Here is a 23,905-nt window from a genome sequence, read left to right on the forward strand (position 1 = left end):
TACACTCCTGCAAATAGAAAAAAGAACACATTGACACCGGTGTGTAAGACCCACCATACTTGCTCCGGACACTGCGAGAGGGCTGTACAAGCAATGATCACACGCACGGCACAGCGGACACACCAGGAACCGCGGTGTTGGCCGTCGAATAGCGCTAGCTGCGCAGCACATGTGCACTGCCGCCGTCAGTGTCAGCCAGTTTGCCGTGGCATACGGAGCTCCATCGCAGTCTTTAACACTGGTAGCATGCCGCGACAGCGTGGACGTGAACCGTATGTGCAGTTTACGGACTTTGAGCGAGGGCGTATAGTGGGCATGCGGGAGGCCGGGTGGACGTACCGCCGAAATGCTCAACACGTGGGGCGTGAGGTCTCCACAGTACATCGATGTTGTCGCCAGTGGTCGGCGGAAGGTGCACGTGCCCGTCGACCTGGGACGCACGGATGCACGCCAAGACCGTAGGATCCTACGCAGTGCCGTAGGGGACCGCACCGCCACTTCCCAGCAAATTAGGGACACTGTTGCTCCTGGGGTATCGGCGAGGACCATTCGCAACCGTCTCCATGAAGCTGGGCTACGGTCCCGCACACCGTTAGGCCGTCTTCCGCTCACGCCCCAACATCGTGCAGCCCGCCTCCAGTGGTGTCGCGACAGGCGTGAATGGAGGGACGAATGGAGACGTGTCGTCTTCAGCGATGAGTGTCGCTTCTGCCTTGGTGCCATTGATGGTCGTATGCGTGTTTGGCGCCGTGCAGGTGAGCGCCACAATCAGGACTGCATACGACCGAGGCACACAGGGCCAACACCCGGCATCATGGTGTGGGGAGCGATCTCCTACACTGGGCCGTACACCACTGGTGATCGTCGAGGGGACACTGAATAGTGCACGGTACATCCAAACCGTCATCGAACCCATCGTTCTACCATTCCTAGACCGGCAAGGGAACTTGCTGTTCCAACAGGACAATGCACGTCCGCATCTATCCCGTGCCACCCAACGTGCTCTAGAAGGTGTAAGTCAACTACCCTGGCCAGCAAGATCTCCGGATCTGTCCCCCATTGAGCATGTTTGGGACTGGATGAAGCGTCGTCTCACGCGGTCTGCACGTCCAGCACGAACGCTGGTCCAACTGAGGCGCCAGGTGGAAATGGCATGGCAAGCCGTTCCACAGGACTACATCCAGCATCTCTACGATTGTCTCCATGGGAGAATAGCAGCCTGCATTGCTGCGAAAGGTGGATATACACTGTACTAGTGCCGACATTGTGCATGCTCTGTTGCCTGTGTCTATGTGCCTGTGGTTCTGTCAGTGTGATCATGTGATGTATCTGACCCCAGGAATGTGTCAATAAAGTTTCCCCTTCCTGGGACAATGAATTCACGGTGTTCTTATTTCAATTTCCAGGAGTATATATTGGTCAAACAATCCATAGCATTGAATACAGAACACGAATGGCAGACCAGCTTACTGCAGCCCAACAAGTCGATAATTGCAGAACACTGCATTGAGAATGGACAGTAATGAATCACAAGCAAACGAAAGTCTTTGCCAACACGAACAAATTGTAGCACTGCATTTTTAAAGAAGCGATTGAAATAAAAAGCGACACGGGTTTCAAACTAAGTAACGAATGGGAGCCAGTACTCAGCTCAATTAAAGAACATCGTTAAAATCCGCATGCGAGATGCGACGCGGACGGTGGCAGCAGACAACTTTGGTTCCCCCTCCTCCCCCCACCACCCCCACCACCAACCCACAGAAACAACCACACCTCTCCCCCACAATGTAGCACGGTGTGCAGCCTGCGAGGTCAGAACTCTGGACTCGCACACACACACACACACACACACACTCATATATATACACGCCTGGAAATGGAAAAAAGAACACATTGACACCGGTGTGTCAGACCCACCATACTTGCTCCGGACACTGCGAGAGGGCTGTACAAGCAATGATCACACGCACGGCACAGCGGACACACCAGGAACCGCGGTGTTGGCCGTCGAATGGCGCTACCTGCGCAGCATTTGTGCACCGCCGCCGTCAGTGTCAGCCAGTTTGCCGTGGCATACGGAGCTCCATCGCAGTCTTTAACACTGGTAGCATGCCGCGACAGCGTGGACGTGAACCGTATGTGCAGTTGACGGACTTTGAGCGAGGGCGTATAGTGGGCATGCGGGAGGCCGGGTGGACGTACCGCCGAATTGCTCAACACGTGGGGCGTGAGGTCTCCACAGGACATCGATGTTGTCGCCAGTGGTCGGCGGAAGGTGCACGTGCCCGTCGACCTGGGACCGGACCGCAGCGACGCACGGATGCACGCCAAGACCGTAAGATCCTACGCAGTGCCGTAGGGGACTGCACCGCCACTTCCCAGCAAATTAGGGACACTGTTGCTCCTGGGGTATCGGCGACGACCATTCGCAACCATCTCCATGAAGCTGGGCTACGGTCCCGCACACCGTTAGGCCGTCTTCCGCTCACGCCCCAACATCGTGCAGCCCGCCTCCAGTGGTGTCGCGACAGGCGTGAATGGAGGGACGAATGGAGACGTGTCGTCTTCAGCGATGAGAGTCGCTTCTGCCTTGGTGCCAATGATGGTCGTATGCGTGTTTGGCGCCGTGCAGGTGAGCGCCACAATCAGGACTGCATACGACCGAGGCACACAGGGCCAACACCCGGCATCATGGTGTGGGGAGCGATCTCCTACACTGGCCGTACACCACTGGTGATCGTCGAGGGGACACTGAATAGTGCACGGTACATCCAAACCGTCATCGAACCCATCGTTCTACCATTCCTAGACCGACAAGGGAACTTGCTGTTCCAACAGGACAATGCACGTCCGCATGTATCCCGTGCCACCCAACGTGCTCTAGAAGGTGTAAGTCAACTACCCTGGCCAGCAAGATCTCCGGATCTGTCACCCATTGAGCATGTTTGGGACTGGATGAAGCGTCGTCTCACGCGGTCTGCACGTCCAGCACGAACGCTGGTCCAACTGAGGCGCCAGGTGGAAATGGCATGGCAAGCCGTTCCACAGGACTACATCCAGCATCTCTACGATCGTCTCCATGGGAGAATAGCAGCCTGCATTGCTGCGAAAGGTGGATATACACTGTACTAGTGCCGACATTGTGCATGCTCTGTTGCCTGTGTCTATGTGCCTGTGGTTCTGTCAGTGTGATCATGTGATGTATCTGACCCCAGGAATGTGTCAATAAAGTTTCCCCTTCCTGGGACAATGAATTCACGGTGTTCTTATTTCAATTTCCAGGAGTATATATATATATATATATATATAGGGTGTTTCACTAAATGTGTTTGCCTGCGTAAGTTACGAAGTAATAAGTAATAGGCGACGGAAACATTTATTGCGGTAGGTCACCATAACAAACGTTACTCTGTCTTCGGAGCTATGAACGTAGTTTATTGTGTTATTAACCAGAGTTAGAGAAAAAAGATTAAATTTTTTAAATGGAAGAATAGTGGTTCCTATCATTCCCTGGAATTAGCTGTGTACATTACATCAATTTAAATTACATTCCTATCACTTTTTGTTTGGGAGCTACAACCATTCAAAGTTTCAGGGGCAGATACCACACACGCTGTGGATAATGCAATGCACCTTGTAAATGTGGTGCGACCGAAATGTGACGTCGCCGGCGTCACGGAGCGAGAAGCTTCCTCGATGCGCTGTTAGACTGCCGACTGTCGCCGCACTCGGCCGTATACCCGACAGTTCGAGCCACACAAACAAACGTGGCTCTATATACGACATTTACTGACATCGGATGAAGATGACATACACGAACAACGAGTACGTTGACATGTTGCTGATGCTCGGTAAGTGCCGACACGATGCCACTGAAGCAGCCATGGCGTACACCGTGAGATATCCTAGGCGAAGAGCTTCCCCAGCCATTACGTTCTTACGTGCCGAACAACGACTTCGGGAAACAGGCCGCTTGGTAATTTGCCGCAGTAACAGACTAAGAACTGCAAGACGTGAGGGGACGGAGGTGTCTGTTTTAGCTGCAGTACACCACGACCCTGATGTCAGCTAACGAGCCGTTGCTGCAGTCGCTGGTGTCAGTCTCACAACTGTGTGGCGTATAGTACAAGGCAACAGGTTTCACCCGTACCGCCTGTCACTGACCCAGGAGCTGCACGGGAACAATTTCCGTGCGGGAGTTACATTCTGTGAATAGGCCATGCGTAATTACACGCTGGAGTCTTTACAAGGTGTTATGTTCTCGGATGAGTCCAGTTTCACAAATTACAATGCAGTGAATCTCCATAACGTGCACTACTGGGCCGCAGACCATCCTCGGTGGGTACGACCTGTCTACCGTCAGCGAAGGTGGTCTATTAATGTATGGTGTGGATTCCTTGGGGATGAAATCATTGGTCCACACTACTTCCCAGGTGCACTGACTGGTGAGTTACACCGCGCGTTTATAGTCGACAGTTTAGGTGGTCTCCTTGAACATGTGTGTCTACACACGAGAGTCCATACGCGGATACAGTACGACGGTCACCCAGCCCATTCTGCACGTGCTTTGTGGAAGAACTAAACAACAGGTTCGCAGGAAGGTACTTGGGGAGCCATGGTACTCATTCATGGCCCGCTACGTCGCCTGATTTAACAACATTAGATGTCTTTTTGTGGGGATACCTGAAGGATTGTGTTTATGTCACTGAACCCACATACCCAGAGAGTTTAACACTTCGCACTGAGGACGCATGTTGCTCCGTGACACCGGAGATGTTACATCTCGTCCGTAGATCCTTTAGAAGGCGCATTGCATTGTGCATTAAAGAACATGGACACACATTTGAAGATCTCATTCAAATCAACTTCGCATCGCCAGAACATCCATCACCCACCACACAACAATGTATTATGTACATCGTGTGGTATGTGCCCCTCAAACTTTGAGTGGTTGTAGGTCCCAAACTAAATGTGATAGGAACGTAATTTAAACTGCTGTATACACGGCTGATATAACTGATTCCAGTGCATTTTAGAAACTACTATTGATCCATTTAATAACTGTATCTTTTTACTGTAAGTCTTTGGATAATAACACAATAAACTATGTTCATAGCTCTGCAGACAGTGTTACGTTTCCTATGCTGACCTACCGCAATAAATATTTCAGTCGCCTATTAGTTCGTAACTTACAGAGGCAAACACATTTAGTGAAACACCCTGTATATAAAGCGCACCGGAGATCCATCACTCCATCAGTACCATCTGGTGATGGCGGAACAGTTGTTGTTGTTGTTGTTGTGGTCTTCAGTCCTGGGACTGGTTTGATGCAGCTATCCGTGCTACTCCATCCTGTGCAAGCTTCTTCATCTCCCAGTACCTACTGCAACCTACATCCTTCTGAATCTGCTTAGTGTATTCATCTCTTGGTCTCCCTTTACGATTTTTACCCTCCACGCTGCCCTCCAAAACTAAATTGGTGATCCCTTGATGCCTCAGAACATGCCCTACCAACCGATCCCTTCTTCTGGTCAAGTTGTGCCACAAACTCCTCTTCTAAATGGTTCAAATGGCTCTGAGCACTATGGGACTTAACTCTATGGTCATCAGTCCCCTAGAACTTAGAACTACTTAAACCTAACTAACCTAAGGACATCACACAACACCCAGCCATCACGAGGCAGAGAAAATCCCTGACCCCGCCGGGAATCGAACCCGGGAACCCGGGCGTGGGAAGCGAGAACGCTACCGCACGACCACGAGATGCGGGCAACTCCTCTTCTCCCCAGTTCTATTCAATACCTCCTCATTAGTTATGTGATCTACCCATCTAATCTTCAGCATTCTTCTGTAGCACCACATTTCGAAAGCTTCTATTCTCTTCTTGTCCAAACTATTTTTCGTCCATGTTTCACTTCCATACATGGCTACACTCCATACAAATACTTTCAGAAACGACTTCCTGACACTTAAATCTATACTCGATGTTAACAAATTTCTCTTCTTCAGAAACGCTTTCCTTGCCATTTTTATATCCTCTCTACTTCTACCATCATCAGTTATTTTTCTCCCCAAATAGCAAAACTCCCTTGCTACTTTAAGTGTCTCATTTCCTAATCCAATTCCCTCGGCATCACCTGACTTAATTCGACTACATTCCTTTATCCTTGTTTTGCTTTTGTTGATGTTCATCTTATACCGTCCTTTCAAGACATTGTCCATTTGCTGTCTCTGACAGAATTACAATGTCATCGGCAAACCTCAAAGTTTTTATTTCTTCTCCATTGATTTTAATACCTACTCCGAATTTTTCTTTTGTTTCCTTTACTGCTTGCTCAATATACAGATTGAATAACATCGGGGAGAGGCTACAACCCTGTCTCACTCCCTTCCCAACCAGTGCTTCCCTTTCATGTCCCTCCACTCTTGTAACTGCCATCTGCTTTCTGTAAAAATTGTAAATAGCCTTTCGCTCCTTGTATTTTACCCCTACCACCTTCAGAATTTGAAAGAGAGTATTGCAGTCAACATTGTCAAAAGCTTTCTCTATGTCTACAAATTGTTCGGCCGAAATTTCGTTGACCCTCGACGACTGCATCCGACATACAGCCGAGAACCGTGAAAGCGAGACTTATCGTAAATAACAATATAGTTGCCAATTCTCACGATACGAGTATGTCGGTTGTACTGAAAGTCATTTTTGGTGTGTTTTGTCAGGTATGAGACGCTTGAGCACGGTTCGCTCACCCTTCGCTTACCCGCAGGTGGGCTGGCTGAGGGCGGAGGACCAGACGGTGCTGGCGCTGCACGACAAGGTGGTGACACACAACGCGCGCATCACCGTCTCGCACGACGGGGAGCGCACGTGGCGGCTGCACATCCGCCAGGTCAAGGAGACGGACCGCGGCTGCTACATGTGCCAGATCAACACCAGCGTCATGAAGAAGCAGCTCGGATGCCTCGACGTCCTCGGTGAGTACGTCGCGCTAGTGCTCACTAGTACGCGCCAATAGAGGGGGCCGTCTACAGCTCGTGGTCTCGTGGTAACGTTCTCGCTTCCCGGGCACGGGGTCCCGAGTTCGATTCCTGGTGGGGTCAGGGATTTTCACCTGCCCCGAGATGACTGGGTGTTTGTGTAGTTCTCATCATTGCATCATCATTCATGAAAGTGGAGAGTTTGGACGGACAAGGGAACCTCCCCATCGCACCCCCCCTCAGATTTAGTTATAAGTTGGCACAGTGGATAGGCCTTGAAAAACTGAACACAGATCAATCGAGAAAACAGGAAGAAGTTGTGTGGAATTATGATAAAAATAAGCAAAATATACAAACTTAGTAGTCCATGTGCAAGATAGGCAACATCAAGGATAATGTGCACTCAGGAGCGCTGTGGTCTCGTGGTTAGCGTGAGCAGCTGCGGAACGAGAGGTCCTTGGTTCAAGTCTTCCCGCGAGCGAGAAGTTTAATTTTTTATTTTCAGACAGTTATTATCTGTCCGTCCGTCCGTCCGATGCGAGGTGACTGCGCCGTAGTATGGGGACGCTACACCTAAACAAACATCGAAACACACGACATCAGTCAACTACAGCGCACGGAAGAGAGAGTATTCCTGCTAACGAGGCTCCCTGGCTGGCAGTTGCTGTTCGCTACTTTGGACGAGAGTGCATTAAATACGTGAGATGTATATCGTGGGCAATATGTTTTCGGTTCCCATTGGAGAGGCACTTCCTTTCGTCTAATATTCGCTCGGTTTTGCGGTGCGGTCGCAAAACACAGACACTAAACTTATTACAGTGGACAGAGACGTCAATGAACCAACGGACAGATCATAACTTTGCGAAAATCGAAAACAAAGGAAGTAGGTTACAGTACGCTTGTTCGCCCACTGCTTGAATACTGCTCAGCAGTGTGGGATCCGTACAAACAGGGTTGATAGAAGATATAGAGAAGATCCAACGGAGAGCAGCGCGCTTCGTTACAGGATCATTTAGTAATCGCGAAAGCGTTACGGAGATGATAGATAAACTCCAGTGGAAGACTCTGCAAGAGAGACGCTCAGTAGCTCGGTACGGGCTTTTGTCAAAGTTTCGAGAACATACCTTCACCGAAGAGTCAAGCAGTATATTGCTCCCTCCTACGTATATCTCGCGAAGAGACCATGAGGATAAAATCAGAGAGATTAGAGCCCACACAGAGGCATACCGACAATCCTTCTTTCCACGAACAATACGAGACTGGAATAGAAGGGAGAACCGATAGTGGTACTCAAGGTACCTTCCGCCACACCCCGTCAGGTGGCTTGCGGAGAATGGATGTAGATGTAGAAAATAAAGAAATTAAACTTTTCACTCGAGGGAAGACTTGAACCAAGGACCTGTCGTTCCGCAACTGCTCACGCTAACCACGGGACCACAGCGCTCCTGAGTTCACATAATGGTTGATGTTGCCTACCTTACACATGGCCTACTCAGTTTGTATATTTTGCTTATTTTTTTCATAGTTCCACACAACTTCTTCCGGTTTTCTCGATTGATCTGTGTTCAGTTTTTCAAGGCCTATCCACTGTGCCAACTAAATCTGAGGGGGGTGCGATGGGGAGGTTCCCTTGCGAGCAAAGATTGGGAATTTGTAACTTGTACGGGCGCTGATAACCGCGCAGTTGACCGCCCCACAAAACAAACAACATCATCATCATCAATAGCGGCGCCCCTGTGTCACATTACCATTTTGTGGCACGTCTAACCGGTTGCAACCCACCTGCATTTGTCAGTTTTACTTAGACACGATATCTATATGCTGCAAAACGTGGCAATCAACTCTATGTAAGGGAAACTGCACGGTTATCTATGTGAGTACTAAAAGAAATCCCATAAATCACAAAATCTAAAAGATATAAATTCAACTAAATACCTAGGAATTACATAGAAAATGGTGTGAAGAAGGCGAACCAAGGACTGTGTTTTATTGGAGAACACTCTGAAACTGTAACACGTGGATAATTTGCGGAAAATGTTATAAAGAAACAGGAGTTCTTTAAGGTAATGAGTAACTCAAGGTAAGCGAGCGTACAGTCTGAATTGCCTTCAATGGTAAATTGAATGTTTTCCTGACAGGAATGCATTTGGATAACTTTGAATGTGGACTGCATCTTCTCACTACATTGATAAAGAGTCAATTTTTTAGAACATGAGATGTGCCTCTTATAACAGAGCCTTGGGTGAATCAGTATTCATTACTTATACTATTTACTACCACTGTGTCCTAACTTGCAGTGATTTGCTCTCGTCTAATAGTTTTTTTCTCTGTATGAGTTCTGATCCTTCAGACGTTCATTTTACATTCCACGTTTAGCCATGTAATGATCAGCCTTTTTAGAGGTTACGCAATTAATATAACTTGAATGTTGGGTCATTGTGCATTTTCTCAAGCCTTATGAAGTGAAAAATTGTCAATAGAAACCTATTCTTTATTTTTGCTACTCTGTACGATGCAATAACACCGTTTTTTTTAAACACTTCTTGTATTCAATACAGGTTATCAGCTGAAGATGCTCCGACAGTAGGGTAAAAACAGTTGTTTTGCCTGATAAAGGAACATGTATAAGGCTCATGCAGTCTTGAAGAATTTTAATTCATTTTCAAATGTGTCTGAAGGATTCTTTTAGCATTATTTTGCTGTATTTTGGGAATTTTTTGAAGTAACAATGTGTAATCTGAGCTGTGGTTGCTCTAACTACAAAATAGTCTAATAAAGAGACTGCCTACACTACGCTTGTCTGTTCTCTACTAGAGTGTTGTTGCGCAGTATGGTATCATCACCAGATAAGATTGACGGAGGACGTCGAAAAACTCCGAAGAAGGTTAACGCGGTTGGTATTACCGCAAAATAAGGGAAAGAGCGTCACGCTTATCGTAAGCGAGATGGGGTGGCGATCATTAAAACAAAGGCTACTTGATTTTTTTTTTTAAATGGACACATCGCCATTTGATTGTAATGTTGTTTATTTAACTACGATCCAGGTTTCGGCCTTTTATGCGATTTTCAAGTGATTGAGTTTATGTCTTTAACATATATTGCAAGACATAAACTCAGTCACTTGACATAAAAGGCCGAAAGTCTATCGTAAATAAATAACAAAAGCTACTTTCGTTACGGCGAGAATTCCAAAACTAGTTTTCCCCCCTGAACGACAAAGACATTTTACTGCCGCCAACTTGCAGTATGAGGAAAGATCAAAGTAATAAAATAAAAGAAATCAGAGCTCGTTCGAAATTTTTCCCATGCGCTGTTCGGGAGTGGAATGGTAGAAGAAAAGTCTGAAGGTGGTTCGATGAACCGTCTGTCAGGCACTTAAGTGTGAATTGCAGAGTAGTGATATACTGTGGTTGTAGACGTAGATTTGTGGTACTGTTGCACGAAATCCATTCTAAAAGTAAAGAATGCCTGGTCTGACGAGTCGCGTAATTCTCCCGATCCACCCCACACCCTTTGTCGTGTCAAAGATTTTTCTAATCTTTGGTGCCAGTATGACGCTAACTGCGTGCAAGAACGGTCGTTTACTGCATATTTGTGCGATTTTAAAATGTGCGACGAAACTGAGGATCCTGGCTCGTATAAATGCTGCTTCCGAGGGAAAAAAAAAACCACCCTATCGAAATTTATTAGACCATAGCAGGCATTAATGTAAAGGTGATAAAAGAAGCTGTAGTGAGAAAAATTACACACCGTGTTCAATGGCGAACGAAAGAATATTTGTGGTTTAAAGGAATTAAGCCGACCTTCAGTTGTGACTGACGGACTCAAAGATTAAAATAGAAATTCTGCAGGAAAGGTTTCACCATTGACAGGCTGAACGTCTCCTTGCCTGAAGTATCAGTAACACCGTTTTACCAATTATTTAGTAATGATTTGGATCATAAAAAAAGCGCGAGGTCGGTTCTCTAACTTTTGAGAGACGAAAAAGACCGAATATGAGCTGCACTGACCTTGTCACCTGGTATGACAAAAATGGCGAGAAGTCTTTGAATCGCCTTGTTACTTGCAACGATCAGTTGGTTTCACACAAAAGCAGGGAAACAATGTGTTCGTTAATGAACTCATACACGTTCGTAGACAAAACCAAAGAAATCCAAATAAAAAACCGGCAATAGAAAGGCTACCCCCACAGTGTTTCAGTATTGAAATGGCGTCCTATTCATCGGCTTCGTGTCTAAAGCAGCTATCGTAACTGCAGAGAACTACTGTCAGAACCTTCACCGACTACAATGCGCCGTTCAAAATGACCAACAGGGATTGTTGTCCAACGGCGTAGTGCTTCATTACGTTAAGACTTCCCGCTTTCTAATGCGTGGGTGAATGATTCTTTTTGGCAGTATTGAACACCTGCCTTAAACCGTACTATCGATTGAAAGTTTTCTTTTTTTGGCGGAAAACATTATGTAAATGAGGAAATGACAGCGAACTGAAACAAGACATTAGTGACGAGTTCAACAACAGTATCAACTGTACCGCAACTGAGTACGCAGAAGCCAAAAAATGTATGGGGAATTATATAAAACTGAAGAATTTAGAACAGCGATAACGTGTAGTTTAAGGTAATGTATCAAAAGTTGTATAATTGTCCCACCTACATGGGTGATCTGTATTCCTTTCGATTTCGCTTGAACCCGAGCAAAACTCACGTAATCGATACTCAATGTCCGAAGATGCTGCTAGGTATGGAAAGAACATCAGTACGCCACTCGTTCATTGCGCAAAATTGACCTATCTTACTTCTCTGCGACTCTTCCGACTAACACAAGCTGTTACTGTTACTCTGTTACTGTAGCTACCGGATTAGTTAGTACAACTTTACAAAACTATAAGTATGAATTCGCTGACGTAAACCACAATGCCTCTTACTTATAACTGTATAAGTGTGAGTGAATCCAATACTGTCAAACTACACTGTCTGCAGTGCTCCGCTAGTATGACTTCCCTATGCTGTACTTATTACACTAATACACAAATTACTCGCAACAACACTTGAATGGCCAAATTTAACTTGAAGTACCACGCTCGTTTGATAACTCGATTTAAAACAGAATGCTTCAGATATGAATAAATGAATCAGAAGAACTGTGTTGTGGTTAGCCGGCCGCTGTGGGTGACCGCTTCTAGGCGCTTCAGTCCGGAACCGCGCTGCTGCTACGGTCGCAGGTTCGAATCCTGCCCCGGGCATGGATGTATGTGATGTCCGTACGTTAGTTAGGTTTAAGTAGTGCCAAGTCTAGGGGACTGATAACCACGGGTGTTAAGTCACATAGTTCTTAGAGCCATTTGAACCAATCTTGTGGTAAAAATGTAAATGTTGTGTGACTCGGGCCTCCTGTCGGGTAGACCGTTCGCCGGGTGCAGGTCTTTCTATTTGACGCCACTTCGGCGACTTGCGCATCGATGGATATGAAATGATGATGATGAGGACAAGAAAAATGGTTCAAATGGCGCTGACCACTGTGGGACTTAACTTCTGTGGACATCATTCCCCTAGAACTTAGAACTACTTAAACCTGACTAACCAAAGGACACCACACACATCCATGCCCGAGGCAGGATTCGAACCTGCGACCGTAGCGGTCGCTCGGTAACACACTGTAGCGCCTAGAACCGCTCGGCCACTCTGGCCGGCGAAGATGAGGACAACACAACACCCAGTCCCCAAGCGGAGAAATCTCCGACCCAGCCGGGAATCGAACCCGGTCTCTTAGGATTGACATTCTGTCGCGCTGAGCCGGACACTGCACACGATCCTGATAAACAACAGATAAAGATATATACATACATAGATCGCAAGCTCTACTGTAATGTACACTACTGGCCATTAAAATTGCTGCACCAAGAAGAAATGCAGATGATAAATGGGTAATCATTGTTGTTGTTGTTGTTGTGGTCTTCAGTCCTGAGAATGGTTTGATGCAGCTCTCCATGCTACTCTATCCTGTGCAAGCTTCTTCATCTCCCAGTAACTACTGATACATACGTCCTTCTGAATCTGCTTGGTGTATTCATCTCTTGGTCTCCCTCTACGATTTTTACCCTCCACGCTGCCCTCCAATACTAAATTGGTGATCCCTCTATGTCTCAGAACATGTCCTACCATCCGATCCCTTCTTCAAGTCAAATTGTGCCACAAGCTCCTCTTCTCCCCAATTCTATTCAATACCTCCTCATTAGTTACGTGATCTACCCATCTAATCTTCAGCATTTTTCTGTAGCACCACATTTCGAAAGCTTCTATTCTCTTCTTGTCCAAACTATTTTTCGTCCATGTTTCACTTCCATACATCGCTACACTCCATACAAATACTTTCAGAAACGACTTCCTGACACTTAAATCTATACTCGATGTTAACAAATTTATCATCTTCAGAAATGCTTTCCTTCCCATTGCCAGTCTACATTTTATGTCCTCTCTACTTCGACCATCATCAGTTATTTTGCTCCCCAAATAGCAAGACTCCTTTACTACTTTAAGTGTCTCATTCCCTAATCTAATTCCCTCAGCATCACCTGACTTAATTCGACTACATTCCATTATCCTCTTTTTGCTTTTGTTGATGTTCATCTTATATCCTCGTTTCAAGACACTATCCATTCCGTTCAACTGCTCTTCCAAGTCCTTTGCTGCCTCTGACAGAATTATAATGTCATCGGCAAACCTCAAAGTTTTTATTTCTTCCCCATGGATTTTAATACCTACTCCAAATTTTTCTTTTGTTTCCTTCACTGCTTGCTCAATATACAGATTGAATAACATCGGGGAGAGGCTACAACTCTGTCTCACTCCCTTACCAACCACTGCTTACCTTTTGTGTCCCTCGACTCTTATAACTGCCATCTGGTATCTGTACAAATTGTAAATAGCCTCTCGCTCTTTGCCACCTTCAGAATTTGAAAGAGAGTATTGCAGTCAACATTGTCAAAAGCTTTCTCTAAGTCTACAAATGCTAGTAACGAAGGTTTGCCTTTCCTTAATGTAGCTTCTAAGATACGTCGTAAGGTCAGTATTGCCTCACGTGTTCCAATATTTCTACGGAATCCAAACTGATCTTCCCCGAGGACGGCTGCTACAAGTTTTTCCATTCGTCTGTAAAGAATTCGCGTTAGTATTTTGCAGCTGTGACTTATTAAACTGATAGTTCGGTAATTTTCACACCTGTCAACTCCTGCTTTCTTTGGGATTGGAATTATTATATTCTTCTTGAAGTCTGAGGGTATTTCGCATGTCTCATACATCTTGCTCACCAGATGGTAGAGTTTTGTCAGGACTGGCTCTCCCTAGGCCGTCAGTAGTTCTAATGGCATGTTGTGTACTCCCGGGGCCTTGTTTCGACTCAGGTCTTTCAGTGCTCTGTCAAACTCTTCAGATAGTATCGTATCTCCCATTTCATCTTCATCTACATCCTCTTCCATTCCCATAATATTGTCCTTAAGTACATCGCCCTTGTATAGACCCTCTATATACTCCTTCCACCTTTCTGCGTTCCGTTCTTTGCTTTGAACTGGGTTTCCATTTGATCTCTTGATATTCATACAATTGGCTCTCTTTTCTCCAAAGGTCTCTTTAATTTTCCTGTAGGCAGTATCCATCTTATCCCTAGTGAGATGAGTCTCTACGTCCTTACATTTGTCCTCTAGCCATGCCTCCTTAGCCATTTTGCGCTTCCTGTCGATATCATTTTTGAGATGTTTGTATTCCTCTTTGCCTGCTTCATTTACTGCATTTTTATATTTTGTCCTTTCATCAATTAAATTCAATATTTGTTCTGTTACCCAAGGATTTCTACTAGCCCTCATCTTTTTACCTTCTTGATCCTCTGCTGCCTTCACAACTTCATCCCTCAAAGCTACCCATTCTTCTTCTACTGTATTTCTTTCCCGCATTCCTGTCAATTGTTCCGTTATGCTCTCCTTGAAACTCTGTACAACACCTGGTTATTTCAGTTTATCCAGGTCCCATCTGCTTAAATTCCCACCCTTTTGCAGTTTCTTCAGTTTTAATCTACAGCTCATAACCAATAGTTTGTGGACAGAGTCCACATCTGCAACTGGAAATCTCTTAAAATTTAAAACCTGGTCCCTAAATCTCAGTCTTACCAATATATAATCTATCTGATACCTTTAGTATCTCCAGGTTTCTTCCATGTATACAACCTTCTTTTATGATTCTTGAACCAAGTGTTAGCTATGATTAAGTTGTGCTCTGTGCAAAATTCTACCAGGAGGCTTCCTCTTTGATTTCTTCCCCCCAATCCATATTCACCTACTACGTTTCCTTCTCTCCCTTTTCCTACTACCGAATTCCAGTCACCCATGACTATTAAATTTTCCTCTCCCTTCACTATCTGAATAATTTCTTTTATTTCATCATACATTTCTTCAGTTTCTTCGTCATCTGCAGAGCTAGTTTATAAACTTGTACTACTGTGGTAGGCGTGGGCTTCGTGTCTATCTTGGCCACAATAATGCGTTCACTATGCTGTTTGTAGTAGCTTACCCGCACACCTATTTTTTATATTCATTATTAAACCTACTCCTGCATTACCCCTATTTGATTTTGTATTTATAACCCTGTATTCGCCTGACCAAAAGTCTTGTTCCTCCTGCCACCGAACTTCACTAATTCCCACTATATCTAACTTTAACCTACCCATTTCCTTTTTTATAAATTTTCCAACCTACCTGCCCGATTAAGGGATCTGACATTCCAAGCTCCGATCCGTAGAACGCTAGTTTTCTTTCTACTGATAACGACGTCCTCCTGAGTAGTTCCCGCCCGGAGATCCGAAAGGGGGACTATTTTACCTCCGGAATATTTTACCCAAGTGACGCCATCATCATTTAACTATACAGTAAAGCTGCATGCCCTCGGGAAAAATTACGGCTGTAGTTTCCCCTTGCTTTCAGCCGTTCTCAGTACCAGCACGCAAGACCGTTTTGGTTAGTGTTACAAGGGCAGATCAATAATCATACAGACTGTTGCCCCAGCAACTACTGAAAAGGCTGCCGCCCCTCTTCAGGAACCACACGTTTGTCTGACCTCTCAACAGATTGGACAAATATATTATACTAGAACTGACATGTGAATATATTTTCACGCTATTTCGGTGCACAGATCCTGAGAAATCAGTACCCATTAACAACCACCTCTGGCTGTAAGAACGGCCTTGATACGCCTGGGCATTGAGTCAAACAGAGCTTGGATAGCGTGTACAGGTACAGCTGCCCATGCAGCTTCAACACGATACCACAGTTTATCAAGAGTAGTGACTGGCGTATTGTTACGAACCAGTTGCTTGGCCTCTATTGACTAGATGTTGTCAATTGGTGAGAGATCTGGAGAATGCGCTGGCCAGGGCAGCAGTCGAACATTTACCGTATCCAGAAAAGCCCGTACAGGACCTGCAACATGCGGTCGTGCATTATCCTGCTGAAATGTAAGGCTTCAAAGGGATCAAATGAATGGTAGAGCCAAGGGTTGTAACACACCAGAAATGTAACGCCTACTGTTCGAAGCGTCGTCAAAGCGAACAAGAGGTGACCGAGACGTGTAATCAATGGCACCTCATACCATCACACTGTGTGATACGCCAGTATGGCGAGGACGAATACACGATTCCAATGTGCGTTCACCGCGATGTCGCCAAACACGGATGCAACCATCACGATGATGTAAAAAGAACCTGGATTTATCCGAAAAAATGACGTTTGCCATTCGTGCAACCAGGTTCGTCGTTGAGTACACCATCGCAGGCGCTCCTGTCTGTGATGCAGCGACAAGGGTAATCGCAGCCATGGTCTTCGAGCTGATAGTCCATGCTGCTACTAACGTCGTCGAACTGTTCGTGCTGATGGTTGTTGTCTTTCAAACGTCTGCATCTGTTGACTCAGGGATCGAGACGTGGCTGCACGATTCGTTACAGCCATACGGGTAAGATGCCTGTCATCTCGACTGCTAGTGATACGAGGCCATTGGGATCCAGCACTGCGTTCCGTATTACCCTCCTGAACCCACCGATTCCATATTCAGGTAACAGTCATTGGATCTCGACCAGTGCCAGCAGCAATGTCGCGATACGACAAACCGCAATCGCGATAGGCTATAATCTGGCCTTTATCAAAGTCGGAAACGCGATGGTACGCATTTCCCCTCCTAACACGAGCCATCACAAAAACTTTCACCAGGCAAAGCCAGTCAACTGCTGTTTGTGTATGAGAAATCGGTTGCAAACTTTTCTCATGTTAGCTTGTTGTAGGTGTCGACACCGGCGCGAACCTTGTGTGAATGCTCTGAAAAGACAATCATTTGCATATAACAGCGTCTTCTTCCTGTCGGTTAAATTGCGCGTCTGTAGCATCTTCGTGGAGTAGCAATTTTAATGGCCAGTACTGTAGATTACTAAGAAGTTAGTGCTTGATGTGATGAATGGCCAAGTGAGCTATTACCTCTGTGATGTCTGATACAGTTGTTAAGCAAAGAGCAAGTGAACCTAAATGTTGTCCTGACGTGTGTTAGCCTCTCGGTGTTGCTGAGACATTCAGATCGGACGCAATAGCAAAATGTTGACTATTGTAAATACCGGTCACGCATGTATGTGAGAAGCCAAACTAGAGTTCAGTTACTGTGCTAAAGACAGTGCAGTGCTTGGCAGTAGCACATGTGTATGAAATCTAACATCATGGTGGCTGTCAAATTAACGTTTTTTTTTTTTTTGTTTTTTTTTTTTTTTTTTTTGACGGAACAAACTATAGCCTTTAACCTCGGTAGGTTATCACAGTACAGAATGTTTCTCCAGTTCTGATTTTAGTGTACGATAGCAAATTCAAACTGGGTGAGACAGTCGTGTTACTGTCAATGTAACAGATGTACTGTAGAATATTGTCGATTATTTACTTATGGAAATACTAACAGTGCTCCCCTGTCTTTCTTCACTTTAACTTAACAGTTTCGCGAAAATCTATTTTTCCCCTATGTAAAACAAGGGAGGCTGCTGAATGACAATCGCTGAACTGCAGATACAATTCACCTGGAAATGCGCTGAAGTCGAGGAAATCTTTGCAGCCATCCCAGTGCTGTTGTTCTCGGAAGATGGCAGACCCGTCGTAAAATGGCAGTTGCTAGATCGATGATTAGAGAAATAAATTACTAAATGGCAAACAAGTCTCCATGAATACTTCAGCGTTTTTGACTGTTTTGGAGCAGGAAGCGGGAATGGATTCAAAAATGGTTCAAATGGCTCCGAGCACTATGCGACTTAAATTCTGAGGTAATCAGTCGCCTAGAACTTAGAACTAATTAAACCTAACTAACCTAAGGACATCACACACATGCATGCCCGAGGCAGGATTCGAACCTGCGACTGTTGCGGTCGCTCGGCTCCAGACTGTAGCGCCTAGAACCGCACGGCCACTTCGCCGGCGCGGGAAAGGACTATGACGGGTTATAACTTTTGGGCTTAGACTTTTAGTTTTAATAGTGACGACTGTGGAGTTGCGTATTGAAGTTAAAGATAGTTTATTTATCAGTTTCACATTAAAATGACTGGAACCTCTGGTTCCTTCCCTGTTAAAGCTCAGTTTTAAAGCAGTTCACATTTCTGTGCATTGAATAATGTCGGTTGGTCTCAACTTTTAATCTGTCATAGTACAGTAAAATTCAATTTCTTTTCTGCTTCACATAACACAAAATAATTCCGTTTACTACCTACAGGAATCACAGTATAGCTGTCTTCTCTTGAAGGAACAGCTTCCGATTGTAAAGTGTTTGTTGCATCTTGAGTTTCTCCTACCCAGCATCTTCTGCGATGCTATTATAAACATCTTCTCGCTTGTAATTCTTCTTTGGTCTTCCCCAATTGTGCTCTCCTCTTCTGTGTCTATCTTCGGAATAAAATCTTCTTCTCGAAACATCAGTGAATTAATGCAAAATACTGAAGCAATCGTTTTCCAGAGGGTTCTGAGTTCCACTCGTCTCCCCTTTTAAAATATAACGGTGTTCGTCTGAATAACCTGTCTCTGAATTCTTTCAACCTACTCCGCCTTCCAGCTGGACTAGAATTATTATTACTTTCATAAAAAAACTGAGTCTTCACAGAGATACACTGCGCTCGCACCTGACCATCGAAATGTTATGGAATCCCACAGTAAACAGGTCGTTTATGAACTATCGTTTATGAACTACGACATCTGCAATTGCAGTTTTTTAAATTCATAGAAATACTTTTCCTTCTGGTCCAAAGCTTCAAAAACGCAGAGGTTACATAAAATGATACTGAATAGTAATAAATATTACAATTCAAACAGCATCTTCTGTACGAACATTCCTGTCAGATTAAAACTGGTTGCCGGAGCGAGACCTTAACACGGGGCACAACAAAAGAGTACATTAATGATACAGCAAACATACTGAACATGTTGTTATTAGATTTTCTACATATGTGCTATTTTTTTTTTCACTGCAATGCGACTAGCACGGTAAATTAACTCTGTTTAGTCTTTCCACTTATGTACATCACTGGTATTTACATTAGTCAACATTTTTCTATTGCGTTCGATATGTATATGTTAACCAACACCGAGAAGCTGATATATGCCAGAAAAAACGTTTAGGTTCATTTACTCTTTGCGTAACAATTGCATCAAACATAACAGTGATAATAGTCCACATATCCATTTAAAATTGCAAACAATTAACTTAAGAGTAATCAACATTACAATAGACCTTCCGGTGTATGTGTGTCTACGCACATATATATATTTTTATCTCTTGTTTTGTAGACCAAATTTGAGAGCGTGTTGCGCGTTTCTTAGATGTAAGAGGAAAACTATGCACAAGACGATTTCTGTGACTTATTTATTCAGATTTGAGCATTCTGTGTTAACCCCAAACTGTCAAAGGAGTATGGTACTTGAATTTAGTTGTGTAGGTGTTGTTGCGACCACGCTGTGTATTAAGGTAATAAGTACTTGTGACAGAATACAGAACCCTTGATATTGCAGCATTATAGACAGTTAGTGTTGCGAGTATTGGGTTCAGTCATACTTACCAGTTACAGTAAGAGGTATTGTGGTTTATGGAAGCGAATTCACACTTGATTACAGTTTTGTAGAGTTGTTCTAATTATTGCAGGTAGCTGTTGTAAAAGTGATAGCTTCGGTTTGTGGGAAGAGCCACGGAGAGATGTGGTAGGTCAGTTTTACATAACGACCGTGTGGTCGACTTACGACCCAACGGCATCAGCTTAGACAATTTTCAGAGGGAGAGTATCAATTACCGGACTGTTTACTCGAGTTCAGGCGAAACTGAAAGGATCTGAGGTGGCTTCTATTGACGAGACAACTGAACTGGCTGCTTGAAGCACCATTATACAAGAGTAGGAGACAGTGGTAGAAACGACAGAATCGAAGTTTCAAACAGTAGCCACAAATTTTACAGAACGAGCAGTTGAGTCGAGAGATTCAAATACTAAGCTAGTGCTTACACAAATACTCAGTAAATCAGAGAAACTAGAAAAAACAAGGAAAGGTTGAAACAGAGTTGCCAATGAAATGAAGGTGAAGGGAGACAAGAAAATGCCTGGAACGAAGAGTCGTTGAAAGGACGGTTGCAAGGTAGACGAAGCAAAGATTAAATCTAGAAATGCTATAGCACATAAAACTGAACGAGGTCCTCAGCAGATTAAGGAACAGAAACGGGACAGACAAAAATGTACGATTGACGTACGAAGGAAGAAATAATGGTTGGCTCTGAGCACTATGCAACTTATCGTCTGCGGTCATCAGTCGCATAGAACTTAGAACTAATTACACCTAACTAACCTAAGGGCATCACACACATCCATGCCCGAGGCAGGATTCGAACCTGCGACCGCAGCGGTCACGCTGTTCCAGACTGAAGCACCTTTAACCGCACGGCCACACCAGCCGGCGAAGAAATAATACCGGAAAGTGGCGTTAAATGTTCTACGATGGCGTAAAAATCTAAAAATGAAATTTGTACCTTATGTTGCACTACCTAATTAGTTGACAACGGATAATTCATTCCTACATCATCTTGACATTAGCTACAACCAGAAATATATTGTATAGTACTATATGTACCCACGTCACGTCTTCTTTGCAACCGTGAAATATTTAACTACAAATGGTTAAAATCCTGTTATAATGGTCATTCTGTTACTAAGATGAGGGACGACTAACAAAATCTATTACTCTTCTACATCATAACCAAACCCCAAGAAGTTTTCTTGTAGCATTATATTAAACATCTGTACACGTACCATGGCGTGTAGTTGAATCAGGAGGGAAAAGTTTAGAATAGAATGTTTCAGAGTTCTCCAGTCATGAGTGAGGTCCCTTGCAGAACTGCATAATTAATACTCCTCGCGTTAAATTATGTAACACCTGGAGTACCTCACTACCTACATATGCAACTGCCACAGCGGTCCTTGAAATGTGTGTACACTCCAGTGAGAAGTCTGCAGCTATCTTGCTAACATTTTGTATTCATTACAGCATTATTATGTACTACTTCCAACGGTTTGTCACCATAAACTTTCGCAGAGCAAATTTTTTTTTTTCTTGCAGTGAGTGACCTTTCTGTGGAATGAACGAAATGGTTTAATTTGTTCTTGGCGACAACTTACTGACAATTGCATCTCAATAACTCATTTGCAGCGTTTTCTAGGTTGTCGGAAGCGTGTTAAGAGAGACACAAGACATTTCAGGATAGTGTTAACGTTCTAATTCATATTGTTCGTTCATTAGCGACTCATTTTGTAATGACGTGATACAGTTCGCTCGCAGAGTTCAGATATTTAGCTGAGCATAGAATGCACTACTTAAAAAATGTCATTGCTCCTTTATTTATTTGTCGTTGAAGTGGTCAATAAAAAATTCTTATTATTCCTTCCATTACACTGATTTGAAGTTATACGCCAGAATCACTGCCAAGACATCATGCATTAACGCCAAACCTCGTGGAGAGGAGGAGTACACTTACGTATGAAAATTGTATCTTTTTTTATTTTTGTGTTGACCAACCAGGATTACGTGACGATCTCAATTCCTTGTTTCTTTCTATTTTTCCAGTACTCCATCTTCATGTTGTCTTTTCCTTTCTTCTGTCCATGTTGTTCCCAGTTTCTATTCCTTCTGCATTCTGTCGATTTCTCCTTTCAGAATCATTGAAATATTTGTTTCATAGGCCTGTTCACATTCGTTCGGTAGAGGTGTCCCAAAAAGTTTAATCTTCTTCTATTCATTACTCCTGATGTTTTCTCTATATTTTGTAGATTTCCTCATTGCTTCCCATTCCTTTCCACATTAGGTTCTATTATCATTATTGCTATTGTTATTATTATTATTATTATTATTATTTTATTACTATTATTGTTATTTCATTTGCCGGTCTTCCTTACAGAATACAATAGTGGCCCATAACAACTTATTATTCCCTGTACTCTTCCAAATTATAAGTATTGGACAGCAAACGCATACAGCAAATTGAATCTCATTTCACTAAACATAACCGTGAAACTATCCTAAGTGCACATCCATTGTTCATTCAAAGTACTGCAAATGTGTTCGGTATTTCAAAGAGAGCAGTTTACTAAACAGAGTGAAAATTTCATTCTGCGTCTAAGCCATATCTCCGCAATAACCTTTCCCCTAGGAGAGCTTGTCTTCTAAGTTTTGCAGGAGAGCTTTTGTAAAGCATGGAATGTAGGAGATGAGGTACTGGCAGAAATAAAGCTTTGAGGGCGGGTCGTGAGTCGGACTTGAGTATCTCAGTTGGTAATGACAATATACTGTATCTTCGGCAAAGGGAAGTGGAGCTTTATTATTGGAGGTACCCTCAAAACCATAACAAACCTCTCCACGTCAGTTAGGGATCGCCAGGATCAGTGTAACGTACCGCGCTGTATCACATTGAAAACAGAATAATCTGAACTGCAATCAGCGCGGAAAGAAATCGATTGGCTGATTCAAGCAACGCTTCATTCTCTGATGCATTAGCAAGCCACTATGAGTCTGTTGTAAATATTTTAGAAGGCCTTATTGGCAGAAGAAAACGCTGGCTGCAGCGGACAAGAAAACACCAGTTGAACCCTTTCTTGAAGAAAGATTCTCTTGGCTGAAGTAGCGCGAGCAATATACACAGCTATTTTAGCTTATACTTTGAATCATATTTTTATTGTAACATTCTGTGTTACACAATTTTAATTTTTACACATTTACTTATTGTAATCATGCAAAATAAAATAAATAAATATGTAAAGAAACGAATCAAATGTAGATCCGTTGAGCCTATCGCCCTGGGAGACTTTATGGGAATCATTAGGAGCAACGCCTGAAGGGAGATAGTTCATTTCTTTTTGTTAAGGTAGGGTTAAAGCAACGGTGAAAAGTAGGTGTACATTTGATTGACGTTTCTTTTACTGGTTAGATAAGGAAACAGTTCCACGACCCCTAACAAAGGAAAAAAATGGAGTTGATAGAGCACTGGCCCGCAAAAGGCAAAGTTCCCGAGTTTTAATCTGCCAGGAGGTTTCTTATCAGCGCACACTCGCCTGCAGAGTCAAAATTTCATTCTAGAGAAGTTTACTGTTCTCCATTTCGTAGTCACAGTGTAAATTTCTTATGGTCTGTGTAAATCAGTTCAGTCGAATGCCGGGATATTCTGTCAACTTTGCAACAGTTAATTCCCTCAGAGTTCCGGTGCAACTGAGGTTTGGCTCCGTCTATACTGATCACTAGCACTAACTCACGTTTTCTTTTTACGTTGATAACACCAACTCCATTTTTCCGTCAATAGTATTAATAACGTCGCCTTAAGTAACTTAATTTACCGGAAACATTATCTCCG

At 44.0% G+C, this 23,905-nt stretch overlaps 1 protein-coding gene across 1 annotated transcript in view; it reads left to right on the forward strand.

Annotated features, from left to right (window-relative positions):
• The window catches only part of LOC126095613 (lachesin-like), a 405,319-nt gene that overhangs the window by 78,261 nt on the left and 303,153 nt on the right, over positions 1 to 23,905 (forward strand). Inside the window, exon 2 of the mRNA XM_049910381.1 lies at positions 6,765 to 6,972. Within this exon, the coding sequence (XP_049766338.1) occupies positions 6,915 to 6,972 (58 nt within the window). The 5' untranslated portion in view covers positions 6,765 to 6,914. The remainder of the gene's footprint in view (positions 1 to 6,764; positions 6,973 to 23,905) is intronic.

The sequence above is a fragment of the Schistocerca cancellata genome, chromosome 8 (assembly GCF_023864275.1).
Source record: "Schistocerca cancellata isolate TAMUIC-IGC-003103 chromosome 8, iqSchCanc2.1, whole genome shotgun sequence".
Classification (NCBI taxonomy): domain Eukaryota; kingdom Metazoa; phylum Arthropoda; class Insecta; order Orthoptera; family Acrididae; genus Schistocerca; species Schistocerca cancellata.